At 45.2% G+C, this 20177-nt stretch overlaps 1 protein-coding gene across 5 annotated transcripts in view; it reads right to left on the reverse strand.

Annotated features, from left to right (window-relative positions):
* Positions 1 to 6705: 6705 nt before the first annotated feature.
* Positions 6706 to 20177, reverse strand: part of ATP8A2 (ATPase phospholipid transporting 8A2) — a 663684-nt gene continuing 650212 nt past the window's right edge. For all 5 annotated transcript variants that reach the window (XM_048846098.2, XM_048846107.2, XM_048846083.2 and 2 more), the window contains one exon: positions 6706 to 7160. In XM_048846098.2, the coding sequence (XP_048702055.1) occupies positions 7063 to 7160 (98 nt within the window). In that variant the 3' untranslated portion in view covers positions 6706 to 7062. The remainder of the gene's footprint in view (positions 7161 to 20177) is intronic.

Here is a 20177-nt window from a genome sequence, read left to right on the forward strand (position 1 = left end):
GGTGGTGAAACACTGGAATGCATTACCTAGGGAGGTGGTGGAATCTCCTTCCTTAGAAGTTTTTAAGGTCAGGCTTGACAAAGCCCTGGCTGGGATGATTTAATTGGGGATTGGTCCTGCTTTGAGCAGGGGGTTGGACTAGATGACCTCCTGAGGTCCCTTCCAACCCTGATATTCTATGATTCTATGATTGGTACGCCAGTGTGTCCACTTCACTGGGTTCATAAAGGGACTGCACTGTCTCATATGAGGTTCTAGGACTTCTGGGGGCACATCCCATGGTCCTTAGTGCAGCCACAAACTGAGCTGCTTCATCAACCTTTCCCAGAGAATTGTGAGAGCGCGTCTTGTTCGGCCTTCTATCTAGACCCATGGGGGAGAGGAAATGGTGGGTAGGCATTGGAGGGTGTGCTTGCTGGTTTAGCCTGCATCCACACTGGCAAGAGGGTAGAGCCCAGCCCAGTGAAAGCAACACTTAGTCTTTAGACTGTAGCCTCCGGACGGGCCGGCAAGCCGAGGTTGGAAGCCTCACCACCCTTGTGAAAGTTTTTGTGTGTGGCTGTATCTGTGTCCAGCTGAGAGCTAGGCTAGAGGCCTGAGTAAGAGGCCAAGTTATTGCTGCAGTGAAGCCCTATCTCTGTTGTCTTCAGTATGACATAACTCAGGCGTTTTCAATCTTTTTGGTTCCACAATGCATACACTGCCCAAGAAATTGGTCTGTTGCCTACTCTGTCCCAAAGAATTGTGGGCTTTGGCTCACAGGTAGAAACAAGGAAAAGATTTTGTGTGTTGTGGGGCGGGGGGTGGGGAGTGGGAGATGACTGGTTGAGGATACTGCTGCAGTGAGCGGGTGCTGGCATGGGGCTCCTCTTCCTTGCCCCAGAGTTCTGGAGCAGCATTTGTTCACAAGGCATTAAAGCCAGTGCCACAGTCCCTGGAAGCAGCACATCGCCCATCTCAGAGCGAGCCCTGTGTGCTCGTGGAAAAGAGCAGATGTGTGTGTGTGTGTGTGTGGGGCGGGGGTTGTTGTGATTGTTTGGAAGCAGGAGGGAGGCACTTGCTCCTCCTCTTGTGCCCAGCTGCAATACTCTGCCAATTTTTTAACATTCTTGACCAAGTGGAGTGTGACCCACTGGGCCCTCCAGGCAGCCATCTTGAGCACACATGCCATGGTCTGAGAGACGCCAAGGCTGGAACGTGTTAGCTGTGACCTCACTTGGGCATCACGTGTTGCCTGGCAGTGCAGGCTGCGCCTTTCTGATTTTAATCTGTAAATAACAAGGGTTGAGGGCTTCCTTGAGCCTACAGCACAGAACATACTGAACTGGCTAGAGTCTGTGGGTACCATCGCCTGAATGGCATGGAACAGAACTAGTCATCTGTGTGTCATAGGCCCCCTCTCTCAATGGAGAATTTCCTCGAGCTCAGATGGTAGGCGGACTAGCCTTTTGAATCAGGAGTGTCTGAGCTCCGTTGCTGTTTTCTGAGTGGCCCTAAGGAGCAGCATTGCTACTAAGTCTATTAAATGGCAAAAAGAAAAGGAGGACTTGTGGCACCTTAGAGACTAACCAATTTATTTGAGCATGAGCTTTCGTGAGCTACAGCCCACTTCATCGGATGGCAGCAGTCGCTGTTGTGAGCAGTGGAGGGGTGCGGTTTGAACTCCGAGAAACCCCTGATGCACAAGGACAAAGTTTGTCTAACTATGGGTGTATCTGAGCAATTGTGTTGGGCTTGATCTTGCAAGATGCAGAGTCCTCTGGCCCTGATCCAGTGATGTACTCACAGACGTGCTTAACTTAAATATATTCCCACTGCAGACAATGGAACTGCTCACATGCCTGGCTAGTGCACTGCTGAAAATGAGCCAAAATGCTCTGTTCCCCTCTCAGGACTGAGCCCTACATGCACCATGCTCTCCATTCTGGACAGACTCAGCTCTGCTTCATTGTATGCCTAACACCCTATTCTGCTAATGGCGATTCTCAAGGAATTAGGCTCTGTGTTCCTGGAGCAGGATGTTCCAGCTCCACTGTTTCTGGGAATGGTCACGTGACCATTGTTTGCAGCATAAATAATCACCATACAGGTTCTACGTAGCCATGGACTTATTAGAACTCAGTATACCAAAGCCCAGCTACTTGATGGTTCACTGGCCCCACCTGACTCCCAGGCGCTGCCTTCCAGCTCAGATCATTTTGAAATGCCCATATTTCAAGAAGCTAAATATGGGGATAGGTCTCCTGTAGAAAGGGCACGTGAGGGAAGTGAGTGAGGGAGGAGCATGCAAAAGAACAGGACTCTGCTCTTTGGTCATTCACTGGGAAAGTGCATGTGCACTCTTGTATGGTGATCCTGTCATGACACAAGGGGGTCCAGACTGATAGAACGCTGTTAGAAAACCCAGCTGTCATTGCCATAATGATCTCCCAGTCTCGTCCTATCTCCGACTTTGGCTCTGAAAACCGCTGGCGTGCACAGCAGTAGTTGCTAGTTGTACTGGATGCCCAGTCATCTGGATTTCAATTCACAGCCCCTCTTTATTTGCACATCAGTGTGTCAGGTCCTGCCTGGTTACAATGCTCTTTTTCATCACTCTCTCTATATATATATTTAGGGTCATCAGCAGATGAAGGCCTCATTACACCAGCTGACTGAGTTTTAAACTACTGCGTCAATTACTTCAGGTCTGCGACCTCACACATTGTGTCACAATTAGGCTAAAACATTTTGCCATGCTTCAAAACTAGGCAAGAGCTCATCTAACTCCACAGGGTTTCTTGGGTGTGACTCCCATTATAGCACCTGTTTCCAGTTCAAATCCCTGAGTGCTGAGCATAAGGACAAGACCACACTCTCCACATTAGTTTAAAAATGAAATTAAAACTGACATCCTTGCTAGTTATAAAGCCATGGCTGCTTGCAGAACAGACACCAGACCTTCACTGATTCATGCTGAAGCATGGGAGAACCAGTGCAAATTACTACATTTTGTGGATTAGCCCATAAGGGTGAAATTAACCCCTGTGTATAGGTGGCACCAGGCTTATGCCCCACTTAAGGCTTGTGCTGGCCGTCTGTACAGGGCTGAATGTCACCTTAAGTGAATAAGCACAAAGCAGGCATCACAACATGGACTTTTCACGTATTTTTCCCACCTTGGTTTAGTTTTCATTATGAATAATTGATATTCTCCTAGCAAACACATTTTAATACGTGCTGTAAAAATTATGTAATCTCACTAATAGGAGACTTCACTGCAACATCTGCTATTAGCTGTTAGCTGAGTGGTGGAGAGAGAATGCACATTTTTGGCAAACATTAAAAAGTGTGTGGTCTAGTGAATTGCAGATTAGGGAGGTTTGACTGTTATCTTAATTTACAACCCATATAGTTTATGTTAACTCCACATACATTTTTAAATATATTAGCAACTTAGTTTGACTCAGATACTTTTATTAGTTATTCACTGTTCCTCCTTGACAAGTTATTACTGACTTCTCCTGCTTGCTGCCTACAGCAAGACCTGAAGCTCTTTCAAGGAAATGAAAATGTCAACAGACTTCTCCGCAGCGCTCGGCTCAAATCCTAGTTCACCGGTTTTAATTTATTAGGCATTTTGTTAAAGAAACAGTAGTTTCCATGCCCCCCTCCAGATCGTGCATTGTATTGATCCAAAGGGACAAATAATGTCTGTTTTTCACAAAGGAGCCTAGGCAGAGACACGTCAGCTGTTCCCCAGAACTGGCAGATTGGTCAATGCAGAGAGCTTCCAACGAGTCCATTTTCTGGTCAGCACTGAAGTGTTAATACAGACTGTCAAGCAGAAATCTTTAGCTTATTCCACTCTGCTCCCCTGTCTAGCTGATAACATTTTCACCATGTTGTTTCAAAGGCTACTCCTGCTGCTATACGCAGCTCTGTGATTGAACATGGACTTTTGTTGATACAGAGCTGTTGTGCTTCTCTTTTTTGCTAATACATGCTGGAATACACCTAATCACTGTTCACAAAGACAAGGAACTAAAACAGCCAGGATATAGCTTACAACAATAGATCAGAGCTGGTAATGACTCCAAAGGACAAGAAGAATGCCAGGTCTTGACCTGGGTGGGTGCTGCAGGATTAACCCAGATCCACAATAAGGTCCTTCACTAATGATAAAATTTGACCTACCAGTCCGCATGTCACATACTGTATAGCTGTGTGATCGGCCCATGTGTAGTTTCCATTGCGCTGACATCAGCGTATGTATCTCAGTTCAATCCACTATTCACTCTAGCGAGGGTTTGTGTGTGACACTCTCTGACCTCCATGTACAGCTGGGTCAAAAAGATACAGCCCATAGTCTGTGCTAGTAAAATAAATCACAGCAGCTGACAGCTGCTCCTCCACAGCATCCCTCATTTTGCTGCACAAAAGTTTGTTGCATTAAACAAATAACTGAAGCGAGTATGGGGTCTTTCTATGCTCCCCTCAATGCATAAGCTTAGCTTGCATTATTGTTTGTATAATTTTTATGTACTTTTTCACATACTTTTAAAAAACCCTCTGAAAGTACTTAAATATTAACATTTGCGGTGTAGTTTAGCGTACAAAGGCTTATTTTTGTCCGTGTAGGAAGATAATTTTACTCTGTGGTGTTGGAAATGGAAGAAACATCAGCTTTGTCCAAGTGCAGATTTACCTTGTGTAATTCTTAAGCAGGACTAGTTTCTGAATAAAAAGAAAATGTTTAATGTGTTGGATTGGCACAAAAAGGTTCTAATATGCCTGAGATCAGGTTTTGTCTTTTGTTTATTCGCCCTCTTGGTACTCTCTCCTTTATGTCTCATATCTCTCTCTCTCTCTCTCACTCACACACACACACACACACACACAAACACAAACACAGAGAGAGCCCCTTGACATTCATGCCTGTGGCAAATTACTTGCAAGTTTTACTCATTGCATAATTCCCTCATTAGCACTGCAACTAGAAGGTGATGACTTTTCCCTCCAAATCATCACCCTAATCCAAGACCAATCCTGCCTGGTGCTGTAGGACCAGAAAATTTACTGTTCAATGTGAGAGAAGTCTAGGCCCTAGAGGTGGCACTGGGAATTGAACTGTGGTGTTCGAGTGCTGGAGATCACTCAAGACCCTTAAGTCAGTGAGCCAGGCTAGTGTTTTGCTTTTGCTTGCTGAGCAAAAATATTCATATCTCTATTACTTTCAAATAGACTTAAATCAATAAACGTTCTGGATGATGGTCAGTATGGCAAAAACAGTGTCAGCTTCTTAAGTGCACATGTTTAGCTTATGCAATAACTGAGAAAGTTGGCTGAACACAAACTGCGCAGCAATATTTACTTTATGCTATTCAAAAACATGGTTTGGTGACTAAAATTAATAGGCCTCGTCTGGAGGACAGTGTTAGCTTTCTAAGGGCTCTATTCAGTTCTTACTTCTGCCCCCTTCTTTCAGATTTTTGCATACTTCCAACATAGGCAATTGCAGGCCGTCCCATTCAGAAAGTAAGTCAGTAAAACCAGCATTCCTTTCAGCTTGCTGGATTCAGAACATATCTCAGGAAATCTGGGGAGTACTCAGTTGGATCAGGTCTAGGAAGGGAACTGGCGCAGTTGAACCCACAAACAGCTGGTCTTCTCTTCCCATCATGACTAGCAATGCTCTTATGTGACAACATGAACTGATGCAATCATCCCTCTCTTACTCTAAAGCAGCTGTGGCAGTGCTGGGGGGTGGGGGGATGGTCAGCTTTTCAAAAGGATGAAATGTCCTCAAACAGTTTCTCCAAAGCATTGGGCAGAAAGAGGCTTTTTTTCCCATTTCCAAGTTGGCTTTTTTGGGGTATGAGTTCCCTCCAGACTCCATGGCCATAGAGGATTTGGTAACGCGCACTGATCTCTTTTCCACAGCCGTTCCCTTCTTGCGCAGACATTATGCACATCTTGGCACGTGACAGCCCAAGATGTACTCTTGTCCCATGAGTTTACATAGAATCCACCAGTAGAGGATGTAAAGGCATCAGATTTTCAGACATTAGAAAGGAGAGTGTGAACCTCAGCATTGGGAGGAAATGTTGAAGCAGTTTCTGTCCCTGCCCACTTCCTATGAATCCCAATAGTCCTTCCAGTACCCAACTCTTTGCTGGAGGTTGCTTCCTTGCTGCAGAATAACATGGAAGATACACTGAGCATTTCAGTTCTTGATGTTTTGTTATATAGTTTAAAAAAGGATGTCTCATGCCCAGATTTGAAGTTCTCATTCAAGTACAATGCACAAAACTGTTGGAAAGGGGTTGTATATTTTTGGATGTTCCCTGTGCAGAATGCATGCACCTGTCCTGCCATGCAACCTGTAGGAACTATAGATACTGTCCAGGTGGATAAGTTTTTTAAAGAAAGCTAAGATAAAGCCATAAAGAATCCTGAAATATTTTATAGACTTAATTGCCATACTGTGTTAATTTGTCATGACCAGGTATGCAAAATGAGCACTTAGCTTTCCCAGCCTACCATATACTGTGTTGTTTTGTTCAATCAAAAAATTTATACCTAATTTGTCCATTTAAAAATTCTATCAGCTAAAGTAAACAGTGACTGTTATAGGGTAAGGCTTACATGCAGCTCTGTGTACTTAATCTATGGGTAACAAAACAGGAAATGTCAATACCCCTATTCCAATTAAGCAAAGGCCAATTTCTCATGGAACATAAATTCTTTACTTTTCTCCCAGAACAATTTATACTGCTGTTTTAAATAGTGGTAAAACATAATGTTTTTAATTTCACACCTCACATAGCACAGTCAAATGCTTCATGACAACATAAACAAAAGTTAGGCAGAGCACTGCAATTGATTTAAAACAATGATTTCCCCACAATGTGTGCTCAAGGTCTGCAGGGGGAATACATAACAAATGTGTTGGCTAAGGCCACAGAAATGAGTGTTCCGGTGTTTTGGCTGCTGCTGCCAACCTTAGTCAAGGATGTGTTAACAGTGGATGCATTGATCCAAATCTCATTATTCCCACCACCAATCAAGGGAAGAACTGTGTTATTCTACTCCAGCTCTCTGTTTGGTAGTGTCGTAGGATCGAACAACTTCAGACTGAGAAACAACTCCGTGTTCTTCTTGAGAAAATGCATACCCATCTGAAAAAGTGAGAACAAAGGCACAATGGAATCAGTTAAAGATGATAATCACAGTTAGACATTACTATATTACACTACTGGCACTGTGGGGGAAGAGCACTTTGGTTTTACCAGCAAATTAGATTTCTGTGAAGTGTCTCCCCTCTTCTGGAACATGGGCCATGTCACCAACGTGATTAGGACAAGCTGCTGCTAAGTTTTTTAAGTATCCTCAAAAAGAACAGGAGTACTTGTGGCACCTTAGAGACTACCAAATTCCGATGAAGTGAGCTGTAGCCCACGAAAGCTTATGCTCAAATAAATTTGTTAGTCTCTAAGGTGCCACAAGTACTCCTGTTCTTTTTGCTAAGTTTTTGTCACTCTTCCCTCCTCTCTAGAGCAGCCCATGCTAACCAGGCGATAACTCTCTTTTTATGACAACCTCACTAATAATCTACATCTGTACAATGGGGCAAATGATACAGACCTCTTTTGTATGAAAAGCATTATGTCGGAGCTAGATATTAATTACTACTGAGAACAAGACAATGGGTTGATTTCTTGGTGGAGAATCTGTAAGGACATCACAGAAACAGAATTCTCTGGTAAGTACAAATTTGCTTTTCTGCTCAAGTCTCTCATTGTCTGTAATATCATACCTAGCAGAACCTGAGAAACCTAGACTATGTGAGATGCTAAATCCAAGAGGAGACTATGATTAAGGTTACAATTTTTTCATGGAGGTTGTGCAAGTCACAGAATCTGTAACATGACACAGTGGCTGGGAGGTGCAGGGTACCCTCCTCTCCGCCTGGAGGGGGCCCCCCCAGAACTCCTGGCTGCCGTGGGGGCCCTCCAGAGCTCCCGGCCACCAAGGGCTGCAGGGGTACCCCAGAGCTCCAAGTGACTGCGGGCAGTGGGGGCCCCTGGAGCTCCAAGCTCCCATGGGCGGTGGGGGCCCCCAGAGCTTGGAGTGGCCCCAGCAGCTGCTGAGCCACTGCAGGCAGTGTGGGGACCCTGCAGCTGAGCTCCACATTTTGTCACAGACATTTTTAGTAAAAGTCATGGACAGGTCAGGGGCGTCCATGAATTTTTCTTTATTGTCCATGAACTGTCCATGACTTTTACTAAAAATATCCATGACAAAATCCTAGCCTTAACTCTGATTAGTGTTTCCAGAGGACTGCACCCACTACATTACAGCCAGCTGCAACATCTGAAGACGCTCCTTCATCTACCCTAGAGAAATGGATGATTGTGTATATATACACAGGTGACAGCCTGGCAAACCTTATTGATTTTTCTCAGTCAAGAGGTTAATGTATCCTGAGTGGAGCAAGCTTTAATATTCTGGGGTAAGTCTCTGAGATGCATATGCTTTTGGCTAGCACAGAATGGGAATCCTGACATACACATTTTGATTTTTTTTTTTAAATCAGAACTCTCAAGTTCTGTTGAGAAAGAACTTCAGGTCTCTGACAATACCCAGGGGATGCCAAATTATTGATATAGTAAAAGGGAAGGCTCAAGAACTGACTCCTGTGAAACTTGGAACTATTTTAAAACGAGGCTTGTTCCTGTGGAATATTAGGAATGAGAATTGGCAGCACAGGGCAACAATGTCCTTGATACCTAATCAGCCCTGACGCCAGGTGGGGGAGGCTCCAGCTGTGAGCCCCAGACTCCGGCTGTCAATGCCCCATAATGCCCCACTTTGGTTGGTGCAAGTGCTCCTGGTAAGGACGTGCACCACCGGCGAAAGGAGGGTACACAAACAGCTGATTAAATTACTACAGTGGCTGTAGGTCAACCTAACAAGTCTACCTTATTTTGTAGTGTAAACAAGCCCTAAGTAGTCTCCATTTCTTCTTCGAGTCATGGTCCCCAAATGTATTCCACATGTGGGTGACTGGCAAATGGTATTCTGATTGGAGGAGGGTGTGAGGAAGCTGGTAGCAAAGATGCTTGTAATACTGCCATCACAGAATCATAGAATATCAGGATTGGAAGGGACCTCAGGAGGTCATCCAGTCCAACCCCCGGCTCAAAGCAGGACCAATCGCCAACTAAATCATCCCAGCCAGGGCTTTGTCAAGCCTGACCTTAAAAACCTCAAAGGATGGAGATTCCATCACCTCCCTAGGTAACCCATTCCAGTGCTTCACCACCCTCCTAGTGAAAAAGTTTTTCCTAATATCCAACCTAAACCTCCCCCACTGCAACTTACTCCTTGTTCTGTCATCTGGTACCACTGAGAACAGACTAGACCCATCCACTTTGGAACCCCCTTTCAGGTAGTTGAAAGCAGCTATCAAATCCCCCCTCATTCTTCTCTTCCGCAGACTAAACAATCCCAGTTCCCTCAGCCTATCCTCATAAGTCATGTGTTCCAGTCCCCTAATCTTTTTTGTTATCCTCCGCTGGATGCTTTCCAATTTTTCCACATCCTTCTTGTAGTATGGGGCCCAAAACTGGACGCAGTACTCCAGATGAGGCCTCACCAATGTCGAGTAGAGGGGAACGATCGCGTCCCTTGATCTGCTGGCAATGCCCCTACTTATACAGCCCAAAATGCCAATGGCCTTCTTGGCAACAAGGGCACACTGTTGACTCATATCCAGCTTCTCATCCACTGTAACCCTAGGTCCTTTTCTGCAGAACTGCTTCCAAGCCAAAGTCTGTAGCGGTGCATGGGATTCTTCTGTCCTAAGTGCAGGACGCTGCACTTGTCCTTGTTGAACCTCATCAGATTTCTTTTGGCCCAATCCTCTAATTTGTCTAGGGCCCTCTGTTATCCTATCCCTACCCTCCAGCGCATCTACCTCTCCTAATCAAGCAGGTGCGGCTTGAGTTAGAACATGTGGAAAGAGCTGCAAGTTGCTGCCCTGCAAATGTCCTGCAGTGGAACGTCCAATAAGGATATTGTGGAGGCAGCTTGTGTTTGTGTTGAGTGAGATGTAATGCTCCCAGGCTAAGTTCCCTGTAAGCTGCGTGGCCATGCAGCAGCCTGTTAAGCGTTGTACAGGCGCTCAGGGAACCTGCCTGGGGGCCTGGCAGGGTGCCCCTCCCCCAGCCCCAATGGTGATGTGGCCCGGACCTTTTGCGTCTGGGGTGCTTGGACCTGCTGGAGCAGCACAGCCCAGGCCCAGGTGTGGCTGGAGCAACCCGGTCTGGTGCCAGGCGCAGCTGGGGCAGCCATCCCCTGGCCTAGACTGGCTGCGGATGGGGGAGAGGCGCCTATCCTGCAGCTCCAGCCCCAGAGATGCCACGGCTGTGGGGAGAGAGAGCTGCAGGGAGTCCTCTCTCCCTACTGTAGACCCGGAGCACCCTCCTGTACCCGAAACCCCTCATCCCCGGCCCCACCCCAGAGCCCACCCCCAACCGGCGCCCTCACACCCCTGAACCAAAATCCTCTGCCCTAGCCCTGAGCCCCTCATCCCCGGCCCTACCCCAGAGCCTGCACCCCAACCCTGTGCCCCAGCCCTGAACCCCCTCCCACACTCCAAACCCCTCGGCCCCACCCCCATCACATGAATTTTGTTATGTGCACCGATATGAAGGTGATGTGTGGCACATCACCTCCATATTGGTGCACATAACAAAATTCATTCCGCACATGGGTTGGAAAAATTAGAGGGAACACTGCCCCCAGGACAGGGAAAGTTTGTTGCCTTAGCAGAAAGATCTTGGGATCAAGCCATATCCTCAGAGAGGATTTCTAAGTGAGTTTTGGGATGCTTAGAATGCTACAAAACAGCAAAGAGTTTCAGAGATTTTCTGAGGGGTTTGGGTGTTTGCAGATAGAACGCCAGGGCACACCTGACAATGAGGGAGTAAAGTCACTTGTCTTCAGCAGAAGCATGGGGTTTTGAGAAAAATACAGGTAAATGTATTGATGGATTGATGTGAAACTCAGCAACAATCTTGGGGAGGAATTTGGGGTGTAACCTAAAGGAGACCTTCTCTTTGTGAAATACTTGTACTTTGCATGAGGAGGGTCTGCCATCATGGCTCCTAACTTGCTGACCCTTCTGGCTGAAGTGATGGCAACTAAGAACACCACTTTCATGGTCAGGTGGATCATCATGGTGCATGCTGTCATAAGTTCGAAGGGCAGACTTGTGGGTATTGACAGAACAAGGTTAAGGTCCCATTGAGGCATAGGGTTAATGCCTGGTGGGAAGGTCCTGATCAAGCCCTTCATAAATCGTACACTAGCCAGGTGCGTAATGAGAAGATTATCCCTCCACTGGAAAGAGGAAGGCACCGATGGTGGCTGGGTGTTCCCAGAGTGAACTAAGGGCCAAACCTGAAGGCTTGAAGGAGAGGAGATAATCTAGGATAACTGGAAAGCTCACAGTATCAAGTGAATGTTCGTGGTGACGTACCTAGGCCGAAATGCGCCGCCACTTAGCCAGGTAGCAGGCACTAGTAGAATCTTTTCTACTTTGGTTAAGGATTTCCTGAACGGGGTGGAGCCTGAGCATTCTATTGCCGATGCACATCCAAACACCAGGCCGGGAGGTGGAGTGAACCTGGGTTGAGATGCTTGATTTTCCCCCTGTCTTGGGTTTGGAGATCCTGATAAGTGGGCATGCAGCCATTGTTAGGAGTTCTGTGAAACAGAACTGACTGGTCCAGTAGCATGCTAGGATGATGATGGCTCTGTTGCAATGGTTCTTCCAAACAACTTGTGGTAGTAGGGAGATGGGAGGAAAGGCATATCTGAGTTGTCCGTTCAGGAGAGCGTCACCCTAGAAATCATAGCCTGTGGCTCCTGTGGAGCAATACATAGGAAGTTTCCTGTTCGTCTGGGATGCAAAGAGGTCCCATAGCGGACTGGCCCATTGTGTGAATGTGTTGGCTATAACTGTGTCGTGGATCTCCCATTCAAGGTCTACAGAGAAGCTGCTGCTTAATTTATCTGCCAGGGATCACCTGGGAGATATGCGGCCTGTATTCTAATGTGGTTTCTGATACACTAGTTCCAAAGTCTGACTGCTTCCAGGCAGAGGAGACGAGAGCTCACTCTTCCCTGTTTGTTTATATAGACCACTGTGGTGATATTATCTCCACATGGAGCGAGCGTATGAGGAGAAGGAAGGTCTTGCATGCAAGCCGGACTGCTATCAGTTCCAGTAAGTTTATGGGTAGCCTGGCCTCTCTTGGGGTCCAGGTATTGTACCACCAAGCAATGTGGTAGTACAGGTGAGCACTCCCACCCCATAAGGGAGCATCTGTCAAAATGTTGGCCCTTGGAATGGGAGGGCTGAAGGGAATCCCCACCATGACTTTGTTTGGGTTGGACCACCAAGCAAAGGAGGTGAGAACTCTGGTGGGAACAGTCATGGGGGAGTCAATGCGATCCATGTTTGGTTTGTAGGTGGAGTGGACCCAAGCTTGGAGACTCCACAAGTGAAGTCTGGTGAATGGCGTCATGCAGGTGCATGCAGCCATTTGTCCTAATAGAGACAGACAACAGCACACCACAGTTCATCGCCTGCTCCACCAGGAACTTTTTTAGTTAGAGCTCTTGGGCCTTTCTAGTTCTGGGAAAGAAGGATCGACAGATACTGCACTTTGCAGAGAGATGTGCCTCACTCAGACAGTACAGGGACCATGGATGCTCATCTCTGATGGAGAAGGAGCAAGGGCAGGAGTTGTAATTCTTGAACCCTGGGACTCTGGGCATAGTCCCAGGGCCAGAGAGGATTTCCCTTGACTGTGGGGACACACACACGACTATTCTATACTAATTATATACTATACTAACTATAACTACTACGCTAAGATATACAACTATTTACAAAGATTTTACTTTACACGTTATGCATGGATTGAAGAAGGACATGATTCTGACTCAGGCCATATGGCAGTAAGAAGGAACTGGAGAGGCATCAACCCGCACTGCCTCTTATACCCTCGGTCAGGAATATGAGGGAGGCTACTGTGCATGTTCGGGTCAACAGACATGGTTGTGAAGAATTTCTGGACCCAGGTGCATGGCATGCATGCACATCCACATGTGGAATCCACATGAGGACCATCACTTGAAGAAGAACTTAATACTCATACTCTAAGGAACAATGGGAGAAGGAGTTCTAAGTACTGTAATATGACCTGAAAGTTGATGGGCACTTGGACTTGAGGAGAGTCCCGTTTAACTTTCTCAGAGAGCCTGAAAACTCTCAGGGAGTCCTGTTCCTAAATCAGGCCTTAAAGTGAAACTTGGCTGGAGCACAGTGTAGAATGGCCCCTGTGATAGATGACCTGGTGCTACTGGCATATCTGTTGAGAAGGAAAATAGCCTCATTGTGCTGGGGAGAAAATGCTTTTCATTGTGAAGATCCTTAAGAGCTTGATTCAGTGACTTGCTGGAGAGCTTATTGCCAATGTGAGCTGCTTGGAAGCAGGAGACAGAAGCTGGTGGGAATAGTGGAGTTTGGAATGGGGGAAGAAAAGCTCATCCTCTGAATTAGCCTCTTTAAGGGCCCATCTCAACAATTAAATGAGTTCAGGGTTGAGACTGGACGCTCAAGGTTCCGGGCTCTCATAAGAACAGCCATGCTGGGAAAGATCAATCGTCCGTGTAGCCCTGTATCCTCTCTCTGACAATGGCCAATGCTAGATGCTTCTGAGTGAATGAACGGATCAGGGCAATTCTGAGTGATCCACCCGTCATCCAGTCCCGGCTTCTGGCAGCTAGAGTTTATGGATGACCCAAGCAGGCGGCTACATCCCTGATCATTTTAGCTAATAGCCATTGATGAACCTGTCCTCCCTAACCCTATATAATTCTTTTTTTTGAACCCTATTATACTTTTGGCCTCATGACAACAAGTTCCACAGGTCTACTGTGCATTGTGTGAAAAAGTACTTCCTCTTGTATGTTTTAAACCTGCTGACTATTAATTTCATCAGGTACCCCCTATTTTTTATGTGAAGGCGGAAATAATGCTTCCTTATTCACTTTCTCCACACCAGTCATGATTTTATAAATTCCTGTCATATCTCACCTTTGTCATCTCTTTTCTAAGATGAACACTCCCAGTCTTTTTAATCTCTCTTCGCATGGAAGTTGTTCCAGACCCTTAATCATTTTTGTTGCCCTTCTTTGAACCTTTTCCAGGTCCACTATATCCTTTTTGAGATGGGGTGACCAGACGCTAGCAGACATATTTATTCCAGAATTTGTTTTTTTTAAATTAGGATTACATTTGAGAATAGACCTCTTCCCATTGGGGTACTTCCAGGATCCTGTGCAACTCAGATCCAGTATGATAACATAGCTGTCATAAATATAAAGGGAAGGGTAAACCCCTTTGAAATCCCTCCTGGCCAGAGGAAAAATCCTCTCACCTGTAAAGGGTTAAGAAGCTAAAGGTAACCTCGCTGGCACCTGACCAAAATGACCAATGAGGAGACAAGATATTTTCAAAAGCTGGGAGGAGGGAGAGAAACAAAGGGTCTCTGTGTCTGTCTATATGTTGCTTTTGTTGGGGATAGACCAGGAATGGAGTCTTAGAACTTTAGTAAATAATCTAGCTAGGTATGTGTTAGATTATGATTTCTTTAAATGGCTGAGAAAAGAATTGTGCTGAATAGAATGACTATTTCTGTCTGTGTGTCTTTTTTGTAACTTAAGGTTTTGCCTAGAGGGATTCTCTATGTTTTGAATCTAATTACCCTGTAAGGTATCTACCATCCTGATTTTACAGGGGTGATTCCTTTACTTCTATTTACTTCTATTTCTATTAAAAGTCTTCTTGTGAGAAAACTGAATGCTTTTTTCATTGTTCTCAGGTCCAAGGGTTTGGGTCTGTGGTCACCTATGCAAATTGGTGAGGATTTTACCAAACCTTTCCCAGGAAGTGGGGTGCAAGGGTTGGGAGGATTTTGGGGGGTAACACGTGTCCAAACTACGTTTCCCAATAAACCCAGTTAGAGTTTGGTGGTGGCAGTGGATATTCCAAGGACAAAGGATAAAATTAATTTGTACCTTGGGGAAGTTTTAACCTAAGCTGGTAAAAGTAAGCTTAGGAGGTTTTCATGCAGGTCCCCACATCTGTACCCTAGAGTTCAGAGTGGGGGAGGAACCTTGACAATAGTTCACTGTGTTTTAACATAAGCACGGTTACATGCTAACGACATGGTATACAGAAATACAGGGTGGACTTCCCTGTCTGTAACTGAAGGTGCACAGACTAATTTACAAAGTTTAAGAAGTCTTTTAGCAAAGAACACATTCACACTGGATGCTAACAAGGAAAGAAGATTTATGAAACATTCTTACAAGGGTGAATTCACACTTGCAAACAAATGCTTTAAGTGTGCTTGTTCTACTCTAAGGGCCAGAATCCTGCAATCTTCAGGCAACAATCTCAATGAACGTCAGCTTGGATAAAGACTGCAAGATTGGCCTTAAATAACTGAAGGCAGTAGCCCATATGCTACCCCAAATTAGGGCAGCTTTGCATTGTGCCCTGGAGCTATCTTCACTGACTGCAGGATTACCCCATACAGCAAGATCCTCAGGTGGTATCCAGCTGCCATAGCTACTACCAAACTCCTTCACACCCCAGGCAATTACCCACAGACAATTATCTGTCATTACCCTAGGACTATTTAAATGACATTGAACAGAGCTTCTAGTTACTTTTCAATACTTGACTTTTTAAGATGCATTTTAATAGTGGAACCAACGGCAACGAAGTCCTATCCTGCTGCAAAGTCAGACAAATTACAACAAAAGAGATGCCTGGTTAAACTGTTTCATGCAAACTGGTTAATGACTGTGGGACATACCTTGCCTTGGGAACTTCTTTTATTGTGTTTAAGAGAACCAAGGTTCGTGGGGCCCTTGATCCACATAGGGATCACTCCTTGGCATGTCCTTTCTGTGGGCAGATCACGGGCAGGGCATCTCCCCTAGTGTCGCTGATACAAACATATTGGTGACATCTACATTACTTTTATCTACATTACACTTTTGGTGTGAGTAGCTAGACGCCACAGTGAGAAGCAGGCTTCATTCACACTGTGGTGTGTAGCTACATGTCAGTGAAAAGCTCTGGCAGTGGGAGGCAGAGGGGAAAGGCTGAGCTGGGTCACAGAGCCTGGGCTCCAGCCTTAGCCCGAATGTCCCTACTCTACTTGCGCTACATTGATGACATCTTCATCATCTGGACCCATGGAAAAGAAGCCCTTAAGAAATTCCACCGTGATTTCAACAATTTCCATCTCACCATCAACCTCAGCCTGGACCAGTCCACACAAGAGATCCACTTCTGGGTCACTACAGTGCTAATAAGTGATGGTCACATAAACACCACCTTATACCGGAAACCTACTGACCACTATTCCTACCTACATGCCTCCAGCTTTCAACCAGACCACACCACACGATCCATTGTCTACAGCCAAGCTCTACGATACAACCGCATTTGCTCCAACCCCTCAGACAGAGACAAGCACCTATAAGATCTCTATCAAGTGTTCTTACAACTACAATACCCACCTGCTGAAGAGAAGAAACAGACTGACAGAGCCAGAAGAGTACCCAGAAGTCACCTACTACAGGACAGGCCTAACAAAGAAAATAACAGAACGCCACGAGCCATCACCTTCAGCCCCCAACTAAAACCTCTCCAACACATCATTAAGGATCTACAACCTATCCTGAAGGACGACCCATCACTCTCACAGATCTTGGGAGACAGGCCAGTCCTGGCTTACAGACAGACCCCCAGCCTGAAGCAAATACTCACCAGCAACCACACATCACATAACAGAACCACTAACCCAGGAACCTATCCTTGCAACAAAGCCCGTTGCCAACTGTGTCCACATATCTATTCAGGGGACACCATCATAGGGCCTAATCATACCAGCCACACTATCAGAGGCTTGTTCACCTGCACACCTACCAATGTGATATATACCATCATGTGCCAGCAATGCCCCTCTGCCATGTACATTGGCCAGACTGGACAGTCTCTACGTAAAAGAATAAATGGACACAAATCAGACGTCAAGAATTATAACATTCAAAAACCAGTCGGAGAAGACTTCAATCTCTTTGGTCACTCGATTACAGGCCTAAAAGTTGCAATTCTTCAACAAAAAAACTTCAAAAACAGACTCCAACGAGAGACAGCTGAATTGGAATTAATTTGCAAACTGGATACAATTAACTTAGGCTTAAATAAAGACTGGGAGTGGATGGGTCATTACACAAAGTAAAACTATTTCCCCATGTTTATTCCCCCCCACCCCGCACTGTTCCTCAGACATTCGTGTCTACTGCTGGAAATGGCCCACCTTGATTATCGCTACAAAAGGTTTTCCCCCCCCCCACTCTCCTGTTACAGTGTGTATGGTAACACCCATTGTTTCATGTTCTCTATGTATATAAATCTCCCCACTGTATTTTCCACTGAATGCATCCGATGAAGTGAGCTGTAGCTCATGAAAGCTTATGCTCAAATAAATTTGTTAGTCTCTAAGATGCCACAACTACTCCTTTTCTTACTGCAGTTAAACAGTCCGATAGCCTGAGTCCCATGAGCCCAAGTCAGCTGACATGGGCCAGCTGTGGGTGTTTAATTGCAGTGTAGATATACCCTAGGAAGAGGCATCGATTGGGTGAATGGAGAGCCATGCAGGGTATGTATACACGCACACCCTTCAGGCATGTCTTTATTCACCTAACCCGTGCCGCATCAGCTGCACTGCTATTTATACCTGTGCTGGGGGGAAGTGAGGGGCTACATGGATATGCACATATCCGAAAGAAGCATGCAGTGAAGATGCACTTATTCTCTCCACTCAGCCTGGGCTCAACATTTGACAGTTTATTTTACTTTTACTGTTGATCTCAATAAGAGATGGTTATTTCACACTATGCAGTTCTTTAATCAACTCATTAAAGCTGTTCAGGCAGCTAATTATGCCTCTAGCAGAATCAGAATGTGATTAAATGCTGTTGATTCTCCTAGACCTGGCTAACTGGGTCTTTCCACTATTTCCAGACACCACCCAAAACAATGAAAGTTTCCATGGCCCTGTTACAATGGGACCTTTCGAAAGTCTGTACTTCTCCCAGCTCTGGCTTTTAAAACCACACCTGTCATTCTGCATCGGGAACAAGGCCCCCATTGTTCAGATCTTTTCCAGCAGACCTAGCAGAGAGAGTGCTTCTCTGGAATTTTCAGCGCAGAATCTAGTCTCTACTGTTTCAGAAGTAAGACCCATCGTATTCCGCATTCTGAGACTTTCAACTATTTGAGACTTTAAGTCAGAAGGATTTTAAAATATCTGATGGCTTGGTTCATTTGGTAGGAAGAGGGGTCACATTCTAATCAAATATAAGGTTTCACAGATTCCGCATATTATCAGGCTACCTATTGAATTTTAAACACATCTTGTTTGATAGCTTTCACGTTCTACTGTGAGGAGATCAGAATCTTGTCTCCCATTACTAGGTTTCTAGTTTAACAGTACGTTTTTCAGTATACTCAGCTGATTATTTTGTTCTATACAATGCTGTATTAGAGACATAAAGAACCGTAGTCCACATATAGGCCCCAAACCTGTACACCTGGATGTAGGGGGTCCACCCACACACTGCAGCTTGCAGAATCAGAGCCTGAGGACATCCTGAACAATCTGTTTATTTCAGGAAATCCGTTACGGAAGTTCATGCATTGTTAGGTATTTAAGGGATTTTCTTTAGCGATCATCTCTCCTCATGCTCTCTTATTTGACAGTTGAGCTCAGGTCCATTGGGAAAGAACATTTGTGCTGAGAGTTCATGGATTTGTTTGGCTCATGACTGGGGGCAGAGCAGCTTTCAGCAGAAACTTATCAACTCTGGAACTTGCTTCCATGCCTTGGGGCGACATACCCCAATAGTGCAGACCTTCAGAGAATGTGACAAAGTCTATCTCCAATTACTATTAAACACCAGTAATGTCTTGTCAATGGACAAATTTCACACAACTCTTTGGGTTTGTCAACTCTGGGAAAGTGAGTAGTGTCTATATGATGTTAACTAGTGCATTTTAATTAACACATACTAAAAGACCCCTCATTTTCCCAGTTCTGACAAATGATATTTTAAAAAGGACCCAAGAGGAAAAAATATGACGAACGTTCAGGTTTCTGTTTGGTTTCTCTAGAAATCAAAGTATTCATATTCAGGAAGCTTGGGACCAGATCTAACATCATTAAGCCAAACTTCCTCTTGCTATTCCTTTTCTTTTAAAGTAAATGTTAAAAGATCCCAACATCTTCATATTCAACAAATATCACAACAGCCATATTTGCTGTATGGAATTTGGCCAGAAAAAGTACTGAAGCCTTGATACCCAAAGAAAGAAGATGATGGATTAATAATAATAAAAAAATCCCACGAAGTAACCTGATGGTTTTTCAGATCAACATGCACCCAGAGGAAAGTAGCAAGAAGGCAGCCTCTTTTAGGACACAATAAATGGCAGGACTAGAGCCTTCAGCATGAACACATTATTGTTATTTCTTATTCTCCAATCCCTATGTTGTGACACCAAATTGAAATGACAGGTGCTGTTTCTCTATTGATTAACAAGGTGTAAAATGTATTCTCTGTGTTAAGACTTACTCAATACAGTTACCTTACACTTTCAAAGGAAGGGGTGATTTCCTCTGCCAGCATAGGAAATCTGGGCCAAATTCTATAATCCCTAGTCAGGCACAGCTCCTCTGGATTTCAGTGGGAGTTCTGCGGAGGGAAGGATTAAGGAGTGCAGGATTCAGCCCGCTGTTTTTAAGTACGTAGTAGGTCAAATGACAGCCCAGTGCTGACAGGAGGCTGACAACGAGCGTTTTGAATTATGTCAGCCACTATACTTGTGGGATCATATGGAATAATCCAGGTGACATCCAGGGGCTGAGGGGACAATTGTTCAGTGGATTCCTGGAGCATGTGGGGAATGCCATCTGGGTAACACTGCTCTCCTTTTTGTCTCTAGAAACCTTTTTTGTGGGGATTCTGAGGGA

Source organism: Caretta caretta, chromosome 1 (assembly GCF_965140235.1).
Source record: "Caretta caretta isolate rCarCar2 chromosome 1, rCarCar1.hap1, whole genome shotgun sequence".
Lineage (NCBI taxonomy): Eukaryota > Metazoa > Chordata > Testudines > Cheloniidae > Caretta > Caretta caretta.